At 39.2% G+C, this 22,851-nt stretch overlaps 1 protein-coding gene across 2 annotated transcripts in view; it reads left to right on the plus strand.

The window, feature by feature from the left end:
* The window catches only part of ncs1b (neuronal calcium sensor 1b), a 46,748-nt gene that overhangs the window by 7,507 nt on the left and 16,390 nt on the right, over nucleotides 1-22,851 (plus strand). For both annotated transcript variants that reach the window (XM_048210030.1, XM_048210031.1), the window contains one exon: nucleotides 13,271-13,295. In XM_048210030.1, coding sequence (XP_048065987.1) covers nucleotides 13,271-13,295 — 25 coding nt within the window. The remainder of the gene's footprint in view (nucleotides 1-13,270; nucleotides 13,296-22,851) is intronic.

The following is a 22,851-nucleotide window of genomic DNA, read 5'->3' on the forward strand; positions in this document are numbered from 1 at the left end:
ACTACCCCTCTCTCCTCAGCAGTCCCTTATCTTTTCCCTCTTTTTTTCCCCATCCCCATTTGTAACCTTTATCGGCTTCTCCTCCTTTTGTTCCTCCACGTCTTTCAACTCTCTATGAGCTCAAACCCATAGCTTGAAATTATGTTTTAATCAGAAAGAAGTCTTCATTTTTTTTTTATTTTTTAGGATTGCCTTAGCTCTATTGTCTGTGACTACTGTAAGAAGGCAAAGTAAAGCTATAGAATGTATCATTCAGGCTTTAAATACAATTGTTTTTGTAGTGTAGGATGACCAGGAAAGACCAATGTTAATCAAAAGTTTATCAAAAGGTACAGTAATAACAGTAATATTGCAAAATGTTATTACAATTTAAAATAACTGCTTTCTATTTAAATATATTTTTAATCTTTTCCTGTAATGGCAAAACTGAATCAGTATCACATGATCCTTCATTACTATAAATGCTGAACAGTTGTTGTTGTCTAATGAGTTAATAATTTAGTTATTTTTGTCACAAAGGCACATTCTGAATATTGGAACACTAAAAATAAATTGGCTTATCTCTATTTAACTTGGCAGTCTTTAGTCTTCATAGTTGCAGTTTAGTCTGAATGTCATTTTAACTAAGAAACAACAAAGCCGGTTTATATTGATTCACCATGACTTATCCATATAAACCTGTGCTAAATAAGCATATATTATATGTAAAACATGTTTAAAATGAAGCTAAATTCACACTTCCACTTTTTTTCCTCAAATTTAACAGCTGGCCTCGATCTCCCTCTCTTTCTTCATTGCCATCCCAGATGTAACCGACTGATTCAATCTACAGTTTCAGCCATTTCACGTCTGTATTTTGCATATGTTTATGGCAATTAAAGGACAGCTTAACTTGTTTTACAGCTGTGGAGGCTTGCTGCTGCAAGTGTTTATTTCTCATGAGTGGGCTACATGATTGAGTTTTTTTTTTTTTTTTTGCGTGGTGAAGAGCGTAGGGAAGCGTGCATGAATACAGACTAGATTTTAATGTAGGCAGAAGAATTTTCGTTCTGCCAGGAAGACCTTGATCAAAAGCTTATCAATCAGCACACTGGCTCGCCTATTCAGTGTGGTAAAACAGATTTTTCATGGCATTTAACTACAAATACGAGGCACTTCTCTTCTGTTGGGTTATGTAACATTGGCTGATGGCATTTTCATTGCAATCATTAGATTATTTAATGGAGGACATCTCTTGGTATTGATCGAATGCAAGCTATTGTAGCAGCTCTATGGAGAATTGTAGCTTCAAAGAACTACAGTATTGGGCATTAGAGAACTGAATAATTTAATGAAGCAAATTTAAACAAAGGCCTATATGCCAGTTCAATGCCAGCTCACATCTCACTAAAGTGCTATGTATTAGGCTCTAGTAGTGCTTTCTTTTGAGAGATCCCTAAGCACTTAGAGCAGTAGCGCAATAGCCCCATTAAAGTTTTGCCCTTTCAGTTACGAGATTTGCATGCAATTGACATTTTAGGTTCCCTTCAGAATTTTAGTGGCTATATAGTCCAAATGAAAAATGAATGTGTGAACTCTTAAAGGACTAATTCACCAGAAAGAACCAAATGAACATTCTGTCATCATTTACTCACTCTCATGCCCTCATATGACTTTTTTTCTTCTTCAGTTGAACAGAAAACCCCCCCCATAAATCTATCCTAAAAGGTGTGCACCAATCAAGCGGACCGAGACCCACATTTTCGGGGGGTCTCAGTCCATTTCCATTTGACTGAAATATGGGACACAGCATTGACCAAAGACATCTAAACCAACTAAAAACAGGATGTGTTGTCACAAGATGTGACCCTAAAAAAGACAGAATGCTCAAGGATACCTGGTTCTTCTTATCATTGGAGCAATGTTGCCCATTACAGTTCTGTACAGGCTTTAAGAAATGCTTTTTTTTGCTGTAGATCTTCATTTGTGTGTGAAACAGAGGATTTCCTGGTGCAGTTTTGACCCCTTTACACAGTTTATAAGTTCTTCATGAGTTCTCAGCTGGTAAAAAATACCACCTTATGTACACCCATACAACAAGTGCATTTAGCACACAGCAATGTTTTGGATGTTCAGTAAGTTCTCTCGCAAAGTACACATCATAAAAGCTGTCCAATCAGGTTGTGACCTTATCTTTAATCTTATTTTTTTGTATCTTTAGTTTCGGTGTTAGAGGATTAGTTCACTTTCAAATGAAAATTTGAGGGGGTTAATAAAAGCCTTCTGAAGCGAAGCAATGCGTTTGTAACCATATGTAACAAGTTATGAAGTAAAATATCTAGCTTCCGCCAGACCACCTTCCATATTCAACTTACGAAAAAAAAAAAAACAGAACTATTTTAAGCTTTTTCCGTAAGTTGAATAGGGAAGGAGTAGGACATAGCAGAAGCTTTTTGAACTCTGAGAGTTTTACACTTTCTTAGTAACTTGAATACGGAAGGTGGTCTGGCGGAAGCTAGATATTTTACTTCATAACTTGTTAAATATGGATTTTTTTTTTTACACAAACGCATCGTTTCAGAAGGCCTTAATTACCCCGTGGAGCCGTGTGGAGTATGTTTATGATGGATGGATGTGGATGGAGGCATGATCTTCAGCTCATACTCATTGATCCCTCTCACTGCCATTATAAAGCTCGGATGCGTCAGGATATTTATTAATATATCTCCGATTCTGTTCATCAGAAAGAAGAAAGTCATATACACCTAGGATGGCTTGAGGGTGAATAAAGCTTGGGGTAATTTTTATTTGAAAGTGAACTAATCCTTTAAACAGAATGAACGCTAAGCGAACCAAGATAAAATGTATAAATGTTTCTTTTTTGGTCTAGACCAAAAGAACCAAAATAACTGAACTACAAGTGTGAACACACACTAGGCGCACTGAAGTCATAAGATTTGTAATTGAGATTTTTTTTAACTGCTTTAAACGGTTCTTTAAAAAAAAATATTCAAAAGAATACTTGTTTTTAATTCGAATTGAAGGGATAAAAAATAGCACTGACTATAGTTTTATAATATTTTTTTTTTTTTTTTTTTTTTTTTTTGTAATTTTGGAACTGGACAGCCCTCCTTCCTCATTTTGTCCTTCCTCGTTCTATTTCATTATATTCAGTGGTCACCTTTTGTGTTCCACTGAAGTAAATCACGCAGGTCTGCAAAGTATTTTCATTGTTTGGGTGAACTGTTCCTTTAATTGCCTACAGTTATTGTGCTGTGACAGCATGTCTGAAGGGGCCAGTCATTTCCTTCTCCGTCACGCTTTTCTAAATCTCTTTTTCCAAAGCTTGAAATACAAATGATTTGTTTACCCCTATCAGAACAATCCGCCTCAACAATGATTTCCTGTGATTTTGCAAGGAGGCACATCACAATATCTGAAAAGAGCTTGCCACTGTGTGGTTTCTTAGTACAAAGAGAGTTTGGCTGCAGAAACAAAAAAAAAAAATTGGTTGTTTGGATGGTGGGTTGAGTGGTTTCGGTATAAAACAAGAAGCCAGCATGAATTCACAAAATTTCCTCTCAGCAGAACCATTTAAAAATGTGCAACATTTTAGATATGCAAATGTTAATGTTCAATAGTGACACAGGAGGGTCTGCACACATTGACAGTGTCCGAAACCTGAAAAATGTTGACTTCTCAGGCAGAATACAGTGATAAGAAGTCATCAAGGCATGTTCGAGTCCAATGTTTGCATAACATTCTACTAAAATGCCTCCATCTGGGTGATTTTTCTAAGGGCAGCATAGATACATCATTTGTTGCCTACAGCAGTCCCAGCAGGATTTCGCTGAGCTTATTTCTAATCATTGCTGCCCAAAATTACAGAGTTGGCTATGGCTTTTCTCAAAAATTCCAGTGCTGTTTGCTGCATTTTTTGTGTGTGTTGTTTTGCAGTGAAAACTTATAAATAATCATTATGTAATTGTGAAAATAGAGTAAGTTACAGAACCTTCATACAAAAATATGTCTGACTAGTTGGGCAGGAGGCCCAACTATTGACTGACGGCATAAGGTATTAGCTCTATATTTGCTTCAATTGGTCAAGGATCGCCCACTTAGGTAGGCAGAGGTCTTCTGAATAACGTGAAAAGTGACTAATAACATTTGGTTTTGTTCTACGTCATTTTTGGGGTGGGTAAATGTTACTACAACTAGGCCTGTCACGATAACTACTTTTTGTTGTGCGATGCATTGTTCCAGAAATAATTGCGATAAACAATATTATTCTCATTTTAAGACGATTTTATGCCACTGAATATATAATCAAAATATAACAGCATAATAATGCAAGTAGGCCTACACACTTTTTAAATGACAACAACCATTTAATTCTTTAGATCATGGAAATGAAGATATCCGTATGAACAAAGACATTTATATTTGCACCGGAAAAGTGGATTGCGGCTTTGAAATCAAGAGCATTCGGACTTGTTCTTCCAAACCGTCTGTAGTTCTCAGGAAAACACTATAACGCCCCAAATAATGCCTTTTTTCACCTGTCGATGACTGCTCTGTAGGAACTGCAGATGACAGAATGATTGGCAAAATGTTGGTGACATTCATTATCATGTAAACATAATGGGCGATATATTGCATCACCAAAATCGATATATTGCGTGACAATTCGATATGTTGATATATTGATTCTTGCGACAGGCCTAACAGCAGACTGGTACACAAACATACTTAAAGGTCCCGTTTTTCGTGGTTTTTTGAAGCTTTGATTGTGTTTATAGTGTGCAATATAACATGTGTTTATGTTTCGTGTGTAAAAAAACACAGTATTTTTCACATAATTTACTTATCTGTATTCCGCTGTTTCCACTGTCATAAAAACGGGCTGATGACTTCCTTGTTCTATGAAGTCCCTCCTTCAGAAATACGTAACGAGTTCTGATTGTGCCAGCGGTTCCTGTGTTGTGATTCGACAGCAGCTTAGCGAACCTTGCCCGGAAAGGTCACGCCTCTTACCATAACGTGGAGATGCACGCGCTCAGTGTTATTGTAAGCATGTCTTTAATTTTACCCTATCAATTTGAGCCGGAATCAGACCCGGTGATTGGACTGCGGGATGAAAATAACAGCGTTTCGACGACATGGCATGACATGACGACACACTCTACAAACGCAACTCTTGTGTATTCCTGTGGGCGGAGGTTAGTCAAAAAACTGTTTTAGTGACGTCATTAAAGAAGGAAGTAGAGGGATGTAGTCCAAACTGGCCGTTCAATGTAGGCGACTTCTGTTAAATAAAATATCTCGCTTGGCATTGAACTTTGAGCTTTAAAATTTTACAGATTTTATTTATACTCTAACAACAACATTACACACTATCTAAAGTTTGAAACATGGGATCACGAAGAACGGGACCTTTAATTCAAGATTGGCATAAAAAGTAAAGCAAATAACGGTGCAACATTCTGCATTAAAACACATACGAAATTAGTTGGAGATGTCTGTAAAGTTTGTGTTTTTGATCCATCTAAAATTAATAAGCACAAATTATTTCAATGGTGTGCACTTTGTCAATAGCCATCACTCTTGGTATACATATTTTGGAGCATGTCTCTCCAGCTTTTAGTTCTCGCAAGCAATTCGGGTTATCCAAAAACAACACTAAATTGTCAGGCTGTGATATCAGGGTTGGTACTTTCATATTTACCCACATATGTTGTCTGTTTATTCCTTTTTCAATGAAGTCCAGCCTTTAGTTGCTCATGTGAATCACTCTTGAAAACAGCTTTGTTTCCTGGCGGACTGTTGAAGGCTACACTCACACTGGTTTGTTGCGCTAATAGTTTTACGATTTATTGCACATTGTTAGTCTTCTAGTTGTTTACCTATAGCTAATAAATGAAGTCTCATTCACAGGAAATAGCTTACTTCAGCACTGAAAAATGCAGCAAGCTCTGTTCACAGTATACATTTCAATGTGCTATTTGAATAGCCAGAGAGTTCTACCTGTTTTTCTAGACACAAGGTGTCCAAGTCTCTTCACTTTGTCTCTCTTAATCTCTTACTCACTTTCTCTTCATCTTTTTCTCACAAATGAAGCACAACGTACCAAAAGGAGGTTTTAGAGAGACAGGATAAAGGTAAATAGACATCGCCCAGTCAAATATTCAAACACTTTTCCTGCCTCTTTGATAGATTCAAGCCCCTCGCTGCACAGACAGCCATATTTCGCTGTTAATGATTATCAACAAACAATGAATTCCCTAACCAATCAAACAGCAACTAATCAAACTTGACAGAAGAAGTAAATTTATAGTTATTTGCATGCATTTGGCAGATCTAAACTTGTTGTTGTTTCATTGTGTTGGTTACGTTTTTCGGTCATTGTTTTCAAGCTTCTAGGTTACTGCTGTTTCCCAGCAACAACATAACTGTGCTATCCCAGCACTAGGGTTGTGTGGGTACAGTTTCATAAAGCCTTCTCCTTATAATGCTTTACCCAAAATGTCATCTGTTACATGAGGGAACATGTATTTTTGACAAATCCCTGCTTTGTTTATGAGGTTGCCCACGTCTGTACCCAATCAGTCAAATATACTTGCCTGTTCTATAGAGGTGAGATGCCCAGGGAGAACAGGAAGCCACACCAGGATGATTGTGTTATGTGAAAATAAGAATACTTTTTATTTTGTTTAATTTGTAAGAAACTACAGTGAAATGAATTGATCAATGAATAAAAGCTAAAAGGTGTTTTGTGTGTGTACTGTCAATGTATATCATGTTAATTTAGTAGATTAAATATGTTATTAATTTTAATTAATTTAATATACACCCTGACTCATACATATTCTTTAAAGGTGCCCTAGAACCAGTTTTCACAAGATGTAATATAAGTCTAAGGTGTCCCCTGAATGTGTCTGTGAAGTTTCAGCTCAAAATACCCCTTAACTATGCACCGATTCAGGCTGCGGCCCCTTTAAATCGTGCGCTCCCTGCCCCCCGATCTCTCAACTGTAATACAGTGCATTTACAAAGTTCACACAGCTAATATAACCCTCAAAATGGATCTTTACAAAGTGTTCGTCATGCATGCTGCATGCATACATCGGATTATGTGAGTATTGTATTTATTTGGATGTTTACATTTGATTCTGAATGAGTTTGAGGCCGTGCTCTGTGGCTAACGGGCTAATGCTACACTGTTGGAGAGATTTATAAAGAATGAAGTTGTGTTTATGAATTATACAGACTGCCAGTGTTTAATAATGAAAATAGCGACGACTCTCTCGTCTCCGTGAATACAATAATAAACTATGGTAACTTTAACCACATTTAACAGTACATTAGCAACATGCTAACGAAACATTTAGAAAGACAATTTACAAATATCACTAAAAATATCATGATATCATGGACCATGTCAGTTATTATTGCTCCATCTGCCATTTTTCGCTATTGTCCTTGCTTGTGTCACATCCTGTCAGTTCCGGACTCCAATTCCCATCATCCTCCCTGCCAGTCACATGCACACACTCCTGTCCAATCACCAGTTGCCACATACACCTGCAGCACATTACATGGACTATAAAACACACACACACACACACCACCTGGTTGCTAGGTCTTGTTTTCCCAAGTGTTGCATTACCAAGCGTTATATCCTGTCTGCCTGTCCTGTGTTACCGTTCCTGCCTGTTTCCTGTTTGTTGACCCGTTGCTGCCTGTCCTGACCATTGCCTGCACCCTGACTACGATTCTGCCTGTTCCTTGTTGTTCCCGTTTGCTCCCGTTTGACCCTGCCTGTATGACAACGCTCACTGTAAATAAAGCTTTGCATTTGGATCCCTACCTGAGTCCAGCCTCCGTTACAGAAGACCTAGCCGCAACCAGATCCAGCAGCTTCGGTGAGCGTCTTTCCCGTCTCAACATGGACCCAGCAATGCAACTGATCAGTCTCCGCCAAGGTACCCGTACCCTCGAGGTGCACATTCAGAACTTTTTGGATATTGCTTATCTATCTGATCTGCCGGACTGTGCCCTCATTGACTTCTTCGCTTACGGATTAAACGAACCACTAAAGGACTGTGTACTCACCAATGGTCCCCGCGGATCGTTCATAGAATTCCTGGACTTTGCCTTGCTCGCAGTTGGTTCGACTTTCACTGTGGGAGTCGCGGAGGATTCCGACACAACGGTGAATCCCGTAATGGCTGCCAAGCCCGAGAACACACACAAAATGGCGGTCACTACAACGAATCACTTCGCCGCTGATCGCCCAGAGCAACGTCACGCCTTTGTTGATCACCCAGAGCAATGTCACGTCGCCGCTGATTGCCCAGAGCAACGTCACGCCTTCGTTGATCACCCAGCGCAATGTCACGTTGCCTCCAGATCATTCAGGGAGCGGAGAGGACTACGTTCCAGTGTGGCTGATCCTCCACTGACTTCAGCTCGAGCGGCTGGCATTCCGAAGCATCTGCCGGACGCTTCGCTCTCAAGCCAGCCGGCCGCTTCGCGCTCAAGCCCGGTGGTCGCTTCGCACTCGGGTCTGCCGGCCGCGTAGCTCTCAAGCCCGGCGGTCGTTTCGCACTCAAGCCCGGCGGTCGTTTCGCACTCAAGCCCGGCGGCTGCCTCCCTCTCAAGTGCATCTCAAGTTGCTGCAACGCTCTCAAGTTCGCCGGTTGCAACGCTCTCAAGTTCGCCGGTTGCAACGCTCTCAAGTTCGCCGGTTGCAACGCACTCAAGTTTGCCGGTTGCTATGGACTCAAACGCCCTGGACGCGCTGGACAAGATGGCTGCTTTGCCAGTGCCCACGGGCAAGATGGCCGCCCCTGCAGTGCTCAAGGATGTGGGGGGCGTTCCAGCCATTGAGTCCGCTCCAGAACCCGCTTCAGCCAGTGAGTCTGCTCCTGAACACACTAAAACCGGTGAACCATCGCCTCATCCTCGGAAGAGGAGGAGGAGGAGGAAGAGGAAGGCTCCTTCTATTCTTCCCCTTCTTACACCCAAGCTCCTCGCTCTGCCGGCGCCACCTGTGCTTCTTGCCCTGCCAGCGCCACCCAAGCTTCTAGCCCTGCCAGCGCCGCTCAAGCTCCTTGCGCTGCCAGCGCCACCCAAGCTTCCAGCCCTGCCAGCGCCATCCACGCTTCCAGCCCTGCCAGCGCCGCTCAAACTCCTTGCGCTGCCAGCGCCACTCAGGCGTCTTGCCCTGCCGGCTTCACCCACACGCCTGGCCCTGCCGGCGCCACCCGAACCCCTTGCCCACGAACCTGCGACGGGCCCCGCTGAAATCCCCAAGAACTTTTTGGGGGGGGCAGTATACCGAGGAGTGGGGACCCTGCCCAGCCACTGCTGTCAGGGCCATTTATGGACTGTAGCCCACTAGGGCCATTTATGGACTGTAGCCCACTAGGGCCATTTATGGACCGCCTGAGCTACCTGACCTGCCGTGGCCGCCTGAGCCACCTGACCTGCCGTGGCCGCCTGAGCCACCTGACCTGCCGTGGCCGCCTGAGCCACCTGACCCGCCGTGGCTTTCTGACACTCCTGACCCGCCGTGGCCGCCCGTGGCACCTGACCCGCCGTGGCCGCCCGTGGCACCTGACCCACCGAGGCCGCCCGAGGCTCCTGACCCGCTGTGGTGCCTAGAGTTCCTGGACCTGCCCTGGAGACCTCCATACCCGTCTGCACATCCAGTATCTCCTGCCTGTAGGTCTCCAGGGCACCCACCCCCCCTCCCCAGTTGTGCCATCTACGGCGCGAGGACGCGCCTTCCGGGAGGGGGACATTCTGTCACATCCTGTCAGTTCCGGACTCCAATTCCCATCATCCTCCCTGCCAGTCACATGCACACACTCCTGTCCAATCACCAGTTGCCACATACACCTGCAGCACATTACATGGACTATAAAACACACACACACACACCACCTGGTTGCTAGGTCTTGTTTTCCCAAGTGTTGCATTACCAAGCGTTATATCCTGTCTGCCTGTCCTGTGTTACCGTTCCTGCCTGTTTCCTGTTTGTTGACCCGTTGCTGCCTGTCCTGACCATTGCCTGCACCCTGACTATGATTCTGCCTGTTCCTTGTTGTTCCCGTTTGCTCCCGTTTGACCCTGCCTGTATGACAACGCTCACTGTAAATAAAGCTTTGCATTTGGATCCCTACCTGAGTCCAGCCTCCGTTACAGCTTGCTTACCTAGTCTGATGATTCAGCTGTGCACAGATCCAGACGTTAATACTGGCTGCCCTTGTGTAATGCCTTGAACATGGGCTGGCATATGCAAATATTGGGGGCGTACATATTAATGATCCCGACTGTTACGTAACAGTCGGAGTTATGTTGAGATTCGCCTGTTCTTCGGAGGTCTTATAAACAAATGAGATTTACACAAGAAGGAGGAAACAATGGTGTTTGAGACTCACTGTATGTCATTTCCATGTACTGAACTCTTGTTATTCAACTATGCCAAGGTAAATTCAATTTTTGATTCTAGGGCACCTTTAATAATGCATTTTCTCTACCATTTGAGCAATTCAAGCTCAAAGCATCAATTTAAATGATCTTCATTTGAGGGCTTTTCTGAAAAAATATTAAAAAATGATTATTTGTGTTTATTTTGATTATAATGATTGATTTAATGAATTAATCAGGATATCATGTAATTAATTTGATAACATTTTTGAAAAATTTATTTCACTAGTGTGTATCAAATAAGATACTGTAGACATACAGTATTTATTTTTCCATTTAGATTGAAAATTACATAACTGCAGTAGTCCATCTTTATGCATATAAATATCTATGCATAGCCATGCACTTCAAGTTTGTTAGGGAATGACTCTTGGGGTCCAGGTATGAAAGCTCTCTCTCAGAATGTAAAGAGTAATGTGATGTGTTGTCTGAGGATTTGCTCTTTAGTATTTGTGTAACGGTTCTGTTCTGTATACAGTAGTTCTGTTTTACTGTAATTGTGTTCCGTTTTCCCTTTTTCTGGTTTATTCCCTGCGAATATTAATTCCATAGCTCCTGATTAATTCTGCACCTGTTTCTGTTCAGTTCATTAGCTCTCCCTTGTATTTAAAGGGTTCACCCCAAAATGAATCAGTGACATGACATGTAGCCAAGTATGATGTCCCATACTTGGAATTTGTGCTCTGCATTTATCCCATCCAAGGACACACACACCCACACACACACAGCAGTGAGCAGTGAAAAAACACACACACCCGGAGCAGTGGGCAGGCAATTTTTGCTGTGGTGCCCGGGGAGCAGTTGGGGGTTCAGTGTCTTGCTCGAGGGTCTCACCTCAGTCATGATATTGATGCTGAAAGAGAGTGCTGTACATTGCCCCCTAAAGTTGTCCCACTAACCAAAACTATCAGGCTCGCCCAATCGCTGTACGATTCCTCTATTACGAACTCCAACTCCGGCATTGCTTTTAACTTTTTTCCAGTCAGCGAGTTTACCCAGTCTCTTTATTGTCTCTCTTTCAAACATGAACAAAAATAGCACTCCTGCACACTCAAAACAAAACAGTCTTTTTCCCTAGACATAAAGTATGCACAGGGTCTCTCCCTTTCCCAGGTCTGCTGGCCGCTTATATCTCATCCCTTCTAGCTCCTGAGTCTCTGAATCTCCTACGTTGTGTGCTTACTACAGCCATACACCTTACAATTTGTAAATCACAGGCCTCCATACTTCACCAACTGCTGTTGAGCAACAAACCACTGCCTACTCATTGTTTTCTGGCTCTCACTTACGTGCTTCTTTTCTTTATACATTCTCACTTGTATTAAAGGTGCCGAAGAACATGTTTTTAAAAGATGTAATATAAGTCTAAGGTGTCCCCTGAATGTGTCTGTGAAGTTTCAGCTCAAAATACCCCATAGTTTTTTTTTAATTAACTGCTTATTTTGGGGCATCATTATAAATGTGCCGAGTCAGGGTGTGCGGCCCCTTTAATTCTCGTGCTCCCCGCCCCAAGAGCTCGCGCTTGCCTTAAACAACATAAAAAAAGTTCATACAGCTAAAATAACCCTCAAAATGGATCTTTACAAAGTGTTCGTGATGCAACATGTCTAATCGCGTAAGTATGGTATTTATTTGGATGTTTACATTTGATTCTGAATGAGTTTGATAGTGCTCCGTGGTTAAAGCTAACATTACACACTGTTGGAGAGATTTATAAAGAATGAAGTTGAAGTGTTTATGAATTATACAGACTGCAAGTGTTTAAAAAATGAAAATAACGACAGTCTTGTCTCCGTGAATACAGTAAGAAACGATGGTAACTTTAACCACATTTAACAGTACATTAGCAACATGCTAACGAAACATTTAGAAAGACAATTTACAAACACCACTAACATTATCATTATATCATGGATCATGCGAGTTATTGTTGCTCTATCTGCCACTTTTCGCTATTGATCTTGCTTGCTTACCTAGTCTGATGATTCAGCTGTGCACAGATCCAGACGTTAATACTGGCTGCCCTTGTGTAATGCCTTGAACATGGGCTGGCATATGCAAATATTGGGGGCGTACACCCCGACTGTTACGTAACAGTCGGTGTTATGTTGAGATTCGCCTGTTCTTCGGAGGTCTTTTAAACAAATGAGATTTATATAAGGAGGAAACAATGGAGTTTGAGACTCACTGTATGTCATTTCCATGTACAGAACTCTTGTTATTCAACTATGCCGAGGTAAATTCAATTTTTGAATCATGGGGCACCTTTAAGTTTTGTTAACTCTGTTATTTCCTTATTTATCGATGTACCTTTAAAACCCTGACAGGTCATGTATTCAAGTCATTTCATGTTTGAATTTGATGTGACAAAGCACTGATATCTAAGTGGGTGAATTTTTAATTAATTCTTTAATTACCAATTTTGGATGTGGAACATGCATGAAAACGAGAGTTGGGATTTATCGCATGAACAGAAAAATAGACCAATCATAGGGCAATCATGGAGGTTGATAGTATGTTGTCGCCATGTCCAGCAGACACAGTTTTTTCCACTCCTGCACAAGTCACTCTTGCAAAGGTGGTTTCCCTTTAAGCGGTAAATAATTCTCAATGACTTTCAAATGAGACTATAAAAAGTATTAGTATTGTGCTTTCTAGAAGGAGACGGGCTGAATCACAAGAGGCAGTCAAACTATATTGATCATATAGAACAGTTTGCCTGACAAATCTGTTGTATTTTACTTTAGTCTTTTTTCAATCATTTTTTCTTTGTGTTTTCTCCTATTTCCCCCTACAGTTACAGAGAAAGAGGTTCAGCAATGGTAAGTTTATCTATGTATCTATTTATATCTACTATGTGTCTATCTGTCTGTCTTTCGTTTTATCTACCATCTGTCTATCCGTTCGTTCGGCCGTTCATCCGTTCATCCATGCTTCTGTCTATCTGTCATGTTTTCTGTCTGTCATTCTGTTTGTCTGTCTATCTATCTATCTATCTATCTATCTATCTATCTATCTATCTATCTATCTATCTATCTATCTATCTATCTATCTATCTATCTATCTATCTATCTATCTATCTATCTATCTATCTATCTATCTATCTATCTATCTATCTATCATTCAATATAGTTGTATAGTTCTACACATATAGTTTTATAGTTCTACTCCTTTGCTCTTTGTTTATCCTCCTCCTCTCCTCCCTCTGTTGTCTGTTTTGGCACACTGGGTACATCATGCTTTTATATCTCCATCTGCTTTGGCCACTCAACACAGCATCATTTTGCATTTCCTCTCATAATTTTGTAGTTGTGCTTCCCAGGGGAAAATCTCAGTATCTACCCTTGAAACACACACATTTGACAATAATATTACAGTCCATCCTTTAATTAATTTGCCCAAATGTCAGCGAGCAGGAGTGTGTAGTTTGGCACACCTCACTTAACATCAGTCTGTCACAGAGTCCAAATGCTGGCACCTTTGCTGGCAAGCCCAAGGTCAGTCCAGCCCTGGCACTGTGTGTCCCTGGGTGTTTGCCAGGCTAAATTGTTGACTCATTTCTGCTGCTGGTAGACATAAAAGCAGTGAGGAAGGACGTGGATGTGAGGCTGCAGTGGGACGTGAGCTAGGTGCCTTTTGAATTCCCTGACTGTATGATCTTACTCCACCTATCAGAGTCCTGTACCGTTGCTTTTTCAGTACCCATCATTCCTTTAATGATCATTCCTGAGGATGAATGATGTCACTAAAGTGATAGAACTGAAGGTGCAAAAATATGCTTTTATTTTCATCATTTTAGCCACATTTACTTGTTTGATGCACAAATGTCAGAAGTGTATATATTTAGATGTAAAAACCTAAGTATTACCATGCACACAGTATATATATATATATATATATATATATATATATATATATATACAAGTCTCTTATGTTCACCAAGTCTGCATTTATTTGATCAAAAATATAGTAAAACTGTAATACTGTGAAATATTATTACAGTTTAAAATAAGTCATTACAGTTTTCTATTTTAATTTAAAATATAATTCTTGACTTTGAATTTTCAGCAGCAGACTCTATTGCTCAGTGTTAAATGATCCTTCAGAAATCATTCTAATATGCTGATTGTGCTAAAGTAAATTTTATTATTATCATTGTTAAAAGCAATTGTGCTGCTTAATATTTTTTAACCATGATACATTTTCGTGATACAGTGTTTGATGAATAGAAAATTAAAAAGAACAGCATTTATTCGCAATCTTTTTCAACATTTTATCTTTCAAAAATGGTATCTGACCCCAAACGTTTACACATAGGTTATACTAGGTTATTCTGACCTGCCCCTGTGAAGAAATCATCTGTGTGACACATAAAGTTGGAGTCTAAAATATAAACAGAAATGAATTAAAGGCAGAGTAGGTAAAAAAATGTATAAAAAACTTTTTTTCAAAATTTGTTTAAACTTTATTTATATATCAATACATAATTAAAATGTAAGTACTCTGAAAAAGAAAGTATAAAAATCGAGTGTCTGCACGTTTTTGAATTCTGCTTGCTGTTTCTCTGCCATTGTTTTGGTATTCCTAGGATCCATGCCTCTTGAATTCCCCAAATCAAACATGCGCGCGCAAGTGGGCAGGTCATGTGTGGCAAAAGGGTGGTTGCCATGGTTGCGAGAGAGTGACAGTCGCCTAAGCCAATCCTATGTTTCGTCCCGGATGGAAATAATGAGCTGTGTTTAATACAGATTAAACGGTCTAGAGTCACTCGATTTTTATACTCTTTTTATCAGAGTACTTACATTTTAATTATGCATTGATATATATAGAAAGTTTAAACAAATTTGGAACAAAATTTTTTGCCTACCCTGCCTTTATTATTTACAATATATATAATATATAATTATATAAAATATTGACACAAAACAAACAAACAAACAAAAAACATTTTATTGTGTTTAAATAATGGCACAGCAATGTCTGTAAATCAAAAACAAAAAACTAAAAATAAAATGTGTATCAGAATTTCAATCTGTTTAAAAGAGATAAGTACAAGTTATTTAACACAAAACAAAGCATATTATACAGTTCTGATCATGGATATCTAGTTAAATTGCTATTAAGGTGCCCTCTTAAAGAGTTAGTTCACCCAAAAATGAAAATTCTGTCATTTATTACTCACCCTCATGCCGTTCCACACCCGTAAGACCTTTGTTAATCTTCAGAACGCAATTTAAGATATTTTAGTTAAAATCTGATGGCTCCATGAGGCCTGCATAGGGAGCAATGACATTTCCTCTCTCAAGATCCATAAAGGTGCTAAAAACATATTTAAATCAGTTCATGTGAGTACAGTGGTTCAATATTAATATTATAAAGCGACAAGAATATTTTTGGTGTGCCAAAAAAAAAAAAAAAAAACAACGTACAAGAAGCTTCGGAGCATTATGAATCAGCGTGTGGAATCAGCGGTTCGGAGCGGCAAAGTCACGTGAATCATGAATCATCCGAATCATGATTCGACATGCTGATTCATAACGCTCCAAAGCTCCATGAAGCAGTGTTTTGAAATCGGCCATTACTATATAAGTCGTTATTTTGTTTTTTTGGCGCACCAAAAATATTCTCGTCGCTTTATAATATTAATATTGAGCCACTGTACTCACATGAACTGATTTAAATAGGTTTTTACTACATTAATGGATCTTGAGAGAGGAAATGTCATTGCTCCCTATGAAGGCCTCACGGAGCCATCGGATTTCAACAAAAATATCTTAATTTGTGTTCCGAAGATTAACGAAGGACTTACAGGTGTGGAACGGCATGAGGGTGAGTAATAAATGACTAAACTAACCCTTTAAGTTTATTGATAGAAGCAGTGTGTCGAGTTACATAAAAGCATGTGGGTCTGGTGGTGTTGAACCAGCTAGCAATATTCATCATATGGTCAGTGAACGGTTGTGGCATGTTTGAGGCTGGTCTTTTTTGTGTGATTGCGATTTTAATCTTTGTCTTTCAATCTCAGAGCTGAAATGTAATGAAACTGATGTGACCATCTTCCTCCCTGATCTCAAACTGAATTAGAGAACTATTACATTAGTCTGGCAGATTGCATTCTCTTCGGTATAGTCTACAGCATTTATTGTCCTCTTATACTAAACCTAGACATTCCATCGCTGGTAATTCATACGGAAATGAAATTCCCAGCATTGACCAGGAGTTCCACTCACTATATGCATATAAATGGCCATTTTTATGTGTGCTGATGTGCATTGATCATCCAACTACTTTGCATTGTTGTTAACAGTGTAGAGGCTGAATTAATGGCTGTGCATAGGTTAACCAACAGCCCTGGGACTGACAGTTGAACATCTGAGCGATTAATTTAGTCATTTGTCTTTCCCTGCAGGAGCTAATGGACTCATGTGTGCTGGGCATCATAATGAAAGTCTGTATTTGAATATACTGCAATTTACTGAAGTACCGTTTAATGGCTGGCGGAGCGGAAGTGCCGTAAGGTGGCGAAGTTTTAGTCAGCAGTCTTGCTAAAAAACAAAACGCACACACACAACCAAGGTCATATGATAGCTTTGTGTGTGGAATAGACTGAAATTTTAGTCATTATTCACAGATAATCTTCCCCTCTAGTAGGAGGACCAAATCTGTAACCAGATCATTGAGTTATTGAGTTGAACTTGAGAGAATCTAATCAGTTCGGTTTGTGAAATAAATAATTCAGACTGGTTTTGTGATCTTCAGCAGCAGATTCAATCAAAAGAGCTGACTCACATTTTGCTCACAACTTAAACATTGCTACTACTATCATGAATTCCTGAGCTGGGTGTCACCATTTTCACAATCTTATTGTGAGACTTAAGAAGACTTTGTGTCCATTGTAAAACCTAAAGCTTCAGTTTCCATTTAAATGGCATGGAAAAGAGCAACCAGTACAATTCTTCAAGAAAGTTGTTGTGTTCATAAGTAAATTATTTTGTGGACTACTATTTTGAAAAGGAAGTCTGTACTGTTGTGTAATGACATAATGTGTGTGAAGCTGTATAACAAGATAACCACATCAATAACATAGCAATCACACAGTCATGTGCTTTGAACTAGAGTTCAACAGCCTTGTAGCCAAAGGAACAAAATAATTTTTATAGTGGTTGTATCTAAACCTTGTGGTATGAAACCATCGACCAGATGGAAGTAGTTTGAATTCAGGATAAAGCACATGAGATGGGTTCAGAGTAATTTTCCTTGCCTGTTTAAAAATAATTTTGTTAAATATAGACTGAAGATTGGGGTAAACCCCCAGACCAACCACTTTCATTGGCGTACACACCAAATGATTCAACTGAGATCTAAAAGTAACTGTCAGATTACCAAATCAGGCCGTATTATACATCAGGCCATATTATACAGTAAGATGGATTCAATACAGGCATGATAAAATAGCAACAAGACCCTCTGAGGGACTCCAAAAGTCTGAACCTCTGTAAAAAGTAATTTTTTTTGTTGCACCTTTCAACACAAATTATCCACATGCACCTCCCATGAAAGTTTATTATCGATAAGCAAACCTAAGTATTTGTATTAATACTCCTGACGAAAGTCACATGAATTTGAAAGCAATATTGTTCTAGGGTAAACACGGATGCTGTTGATTCAGAAACATGTCCTACTTAGGTATATCATGTTACAGTTTTTTCCTCAAATGCTTTGGCTCATTTTGTCTTAACATTCTCTAAATTGTAAGTGCAATTGCCACAGCTGTTTAATGTGACATCACAACTCTACTGCACCTCTGTAACTCATCCAAAACATCTCGCTTTAAAACCTAGTTATTGTGTCAGTGAATTGACCAGTGCCACCTAAATGAAATGTTTTTTTGTCATTGTATGAGCCATACCATCAAAATGTTTAGATGTTTTTTTTTTCCTTTTTGTACTGCCTTGTTGTTGAGACTGACTGCTTACTATACTACACAGTTTAGAGATCTGAACTTATAAATGATAAGTGTACAACAACACAAACAAGTAACAACAATGTTACGCTGTCATCATTTAAAGCACTGATTAAATCACTGCCTCCAGTAACTGCCAAAGAACACAGACGCATTCAGATTCCTTTAGCATTTCTCTTTCCATTACGAGCCAGAGAGATTCAGAAGTGATGACAATCAAGTGAGCCGCCATCAGTGCAGCTGTGTGAGGAATGGCAAGAGAGAACAAAGAGGAACAAATGGCCAACTCCCTTGAAGACATTTTTCTGCATTATAAATGTGTTCGAATATAACCACTTAAAGTCCCCCTGTGGTGAAAATCAAGTTTTTAATGTTGTTTATATGTCTATGTGGTATTTTTAATATGCTTTAAGACAAACCATGTGCATATTCATAAGTCAACACCACTGCTGAGTATTTTCTCCTTAAAACTGAAGAGAACCACAGACAGTCTCAAAAACGTGGTTTGAAAGTGCTAGTGTTTTCACGAACTACCTTGTAACCAATCACGTCAATGTATGATCGTGAATGAGTGGATCTCTGAACTGGTGTGAGTGAGTGGTGGCGGGGATAATTTGCATATTCATAGAACTACGTATACTAAATGAGGAAAGGGTGTAGAGTTACATTCAATCTATTTTAAAGGTGCCATCGAACGTTTTTTTACAAGATGTAATATAAGTCTAAGGTGTCCCCTGAATGTGTCATAGAATTTTTTAAATTAATTTTTTTAACAGCCTATTTTGGGGCATCATTAACTATGCACCGATTCATGCTACGGCCCCTTTAAATGCTCACGCTCCCCACCCACGGAGCTCGCGCTTGCCTTGAACAGCATAAACAAAGTTCACACAGCTAATATAACCCTCAAAATGGATCTTTACAAAGTGTTCGTCATGCAGCATGTCTAATCGCGTAAGTACACTGTTTATTTGGATGTTTACATTTGATTCTGAATGAGTTTGAGGCTGTGCTCTGTGGCTAACGGCTAATGCTACACTGTTGGAGAGATTTATAAAGAATGAAGTTGTGTTTATGAATTATACAGACTGCAAGTGTTTAATAATGAAAATAGCGACGGCTCTCTTGTCTCCGTGAATACAGTAAGAAATGATGGTAACTTTAACCACATTTAACAGTACATTAGCAACATGCTAACGAAACATTTAGAAAGACAATTTACAAATATCACTAAAAATATCATGATATCATGGATCATGTCAGTTATTATTGCTCCATCTGCCATTTTTCGCTATTGTCCTTGCTTGCTTACCTAGTCTGATGATTCAGCTGTGCACAGATCCAGACGTTAATACTGGCTGCCCTTGTGTAATGCCTTTGAACATGAGCTGGCATATGCAAATATTGGGGGCGTACACCCTGACTGTTACGTAAAAGTCGGTGTTATGTTGAGATTCGCCTGTTCTTCGGAGGTCTTTTAAACAAATGAGATTTATATAAGAAGGAGGAAACAATGGAGTTTGAGACTCACTGTATGTCATTTCCATGTACTGAACTCTTGTTATTTAACTATGCCAAGATAAATTCAATTTTTAATTCTAGGGCACCTTTAAGGCATGAAGATTTTTTTTCAAGGATAAACGTTTAAATATGTCATTTTGGCAATCAAAGGTGTTTAAGGGATACAATTATTGACTACAGGGGGACTTTAATATCTGTGTGTGTGTGGTCTGCATTGTGACAGATTTTTTTTTTTTTTTAAGAAATTGAAGAAGAGAAAAATTGCCCCTGTTAAATATTACAACATAATAATAAAAGTAAATAGAACACAAGACATTCGAAACGTAAGCCTTTATTCATTATCAATTAATGTATTACCAGACTACATCAAATATGATGACGCAAACCACAAACGTCAACTGACATCTATTGCCAGTCAGACCTGCACCAAACCATACATTTTTTAAAAAAAAAAACCCAGCTTGGACCATATTGGTCTTTTCAGCAAGGAAATGGCATATAATTATTGATTTTCACATCAGCAATCTAGGCAGTCTGGACTGATATTGTAGGCTGACTTTCATAGTAGTCGAAAATGGGATTTTTATAGACAGTTTAATAATGTGTAATTAGAGAACGAGGCGACTTTTATTAAAGTAGAAAGTGCCTTTTAGACGCTGTAATCTAAAATTCCTACAGTTCATCATGACATCTCAATGAAAGCCAATGTTTGGGGGCAAATTCATTTTCGTTCAAAATCTGAACATTTTTTAACTAGATGCTGCATGTATGCACATCATATTTGAAGTGTAAGTGCTTTGCATTCCTCACTTTAGAAATAAAGCGTTGCTTTGACAACAGCGGCTCTCTCAAATTAAGCGGCAATCATGTTGGATTAGCCGAAAACGAAATGCTGTTACCCCTCTCATTTGCTCAGTGCTCACTCGGTGCATGCTTAATACTGTGAGAATTCTGCGTGTGTGTGTGTGTGATTGTGTTGAGAGGTAGAAGGTTGTTCAGGGCTCACTGACAGAGCGCAACAGTCCCCTCCCAAACTCCCACCACCTACAGACCCCTTTGCCAATGAATGGATAAAGCATGAATCATACTTACAGAGAACATTTTCTCCTTTCTGTTTTCTTGGAGCTGTAAAAATAGCCCAAATTGATTTGTGAATCATCCGAGTGTGCTTGACTGAGTATTTTTTCCTGACCAGTGTGGCGTAATGGGGCAATTGCTGAGACATTACACAGTTGGCATTGCTCTGCATGTGGCGAGAGGATGGCGTCATAAAGCCACAGGAGGTTTTACAGACCCATGACCCTCTGCGAGATACTTGTGTGTGAGGCAGAAAAATATTTTGAATGGTTTTGTGGTTGTGTACAAAATCTTTCTCTGGTCCACATAAATGCTGGACTTAAATGGGAAGTCTGGACTTCTCCAATAATTTAGTCCACTTAAACACCATCCCAGCAAGCTTGCATTCACATCTGCCTCCATCCAATCAGTGTTGGGGGTAACGCATTACAAGTAACTTTAGTTACGTAATCAGATTACTTTTTCAAGTAACTAGTAAAGTAACTCATTATTTTTTTAATTTACAACAAAATATTTAAGTTACTTTTTCAAATAAGTAACACAAGTTACTTTGTTTTCACATTTACTGACTCTGACAGCTGTCCTGTCCTCATGTTGGGAGAAATGGAGTAAGTGCAGAGGTGTTGTGTGCGCTGTGTAAACATGATGGTTATTGTAGTTCTAGACTAAATGTGAACATGTATTTTCTCATCTCACTTGCACGAAAATATTCAGTATATGCAATCTCAGAATTGTATGCAAACCTGTAATAATTTACTATATTAAATTATACAAATATACTTCTCACTTTATTAACCAATGTCTTTGTTGCTGACCTTCAATGATCTAATTCAACCATACTAATAAGCAAGAATTACTTTAGGTTAGATTAAGAAATAAGAGTGTTGAACTTCCTTCTCCTGTATCCTATTCTTCTTTAATCCAGAATGGCAGCACAGCTGAAGGGTTTGTTTGAGCTGCGCCCTCTAGTGTACAGGTGTAAATATGTATTTCCTTCAGCCTGAGGCTTATTCATTTCACTTTTGGTGTGAAAGGGTCTTAAAATATAACTTTTTTGTTGTTATTAAAAAACAAACAAGCAAGCCTGGCTCAGGTGAGAAAAAGTAATGCAAAAGTAATGTAACACATTACTTTTACATTACAAAAGTAATGTAACGCATTACTTTTCATAAAAAGTAACTAAGTAAGGTAATTAGTTACTTTTTAGGGAGTACTGTAATATTGTAATGCATTACTTTTAAAAGTAACTTTCCCCAACACTGATTATGATCTTTTTTGATAATCCAAAAATTGTTTCACTTGAACATACATCACAATACAGAGCAAATTATCTTCCGCTACTTCTGTTACATTGCAACTTCTCAAGAGAATCTTAAGAAAATTTGAATTGACTAATATACTCTGTATATATGCATAGAGGTGGGGGGAAAAAGAGGGGGAAAAAGCTATATATAATGTTAAAACAGATTAAATCAGTGTAAAGTCGCAGTTACACTAGACTTTCAGCACACAAATTTTCTACGAAAACTGCAATAATCGTAATATGACTGCAAATCCCATACATCTTCACATACAAATTTGCAGATCAATGTTCACCAAACTTTGGAACACAGTGAAATTTGCTTGCGCTTGCGTTTCCTGTCTCCTCCATTCGCATACATATGAGTGGAAGTCAGTGGAATGAAGAGTGTAGTGTGACTGTCCCTTTAGATATTTTAGAAGGTTTTGGGCAAAACCTTGGAAACCAGCTGCGGTCCTATTTTGACTAGTAGGATATTTATTAGTAAGGTAGTGATTTTAGTACTGAGGTGTCAGAG

This window comes from Megalobrama amblycephala, linkage group LG12, assembly GCF_018812025.1.
Source record: "Megalobrama amblycephala isolate DHTTF-2021 linkage group LG12, ASM1881202v1, whole genome shotgun sequence".
Classification (NCBI taxonomy): domain Eukaryota; kingdom Metazoa; phylum Chordata; class Actinopteri; order Cypriniformes; family Xenocyprididae; genus Megalobrama; species Megalobrama amblycephala.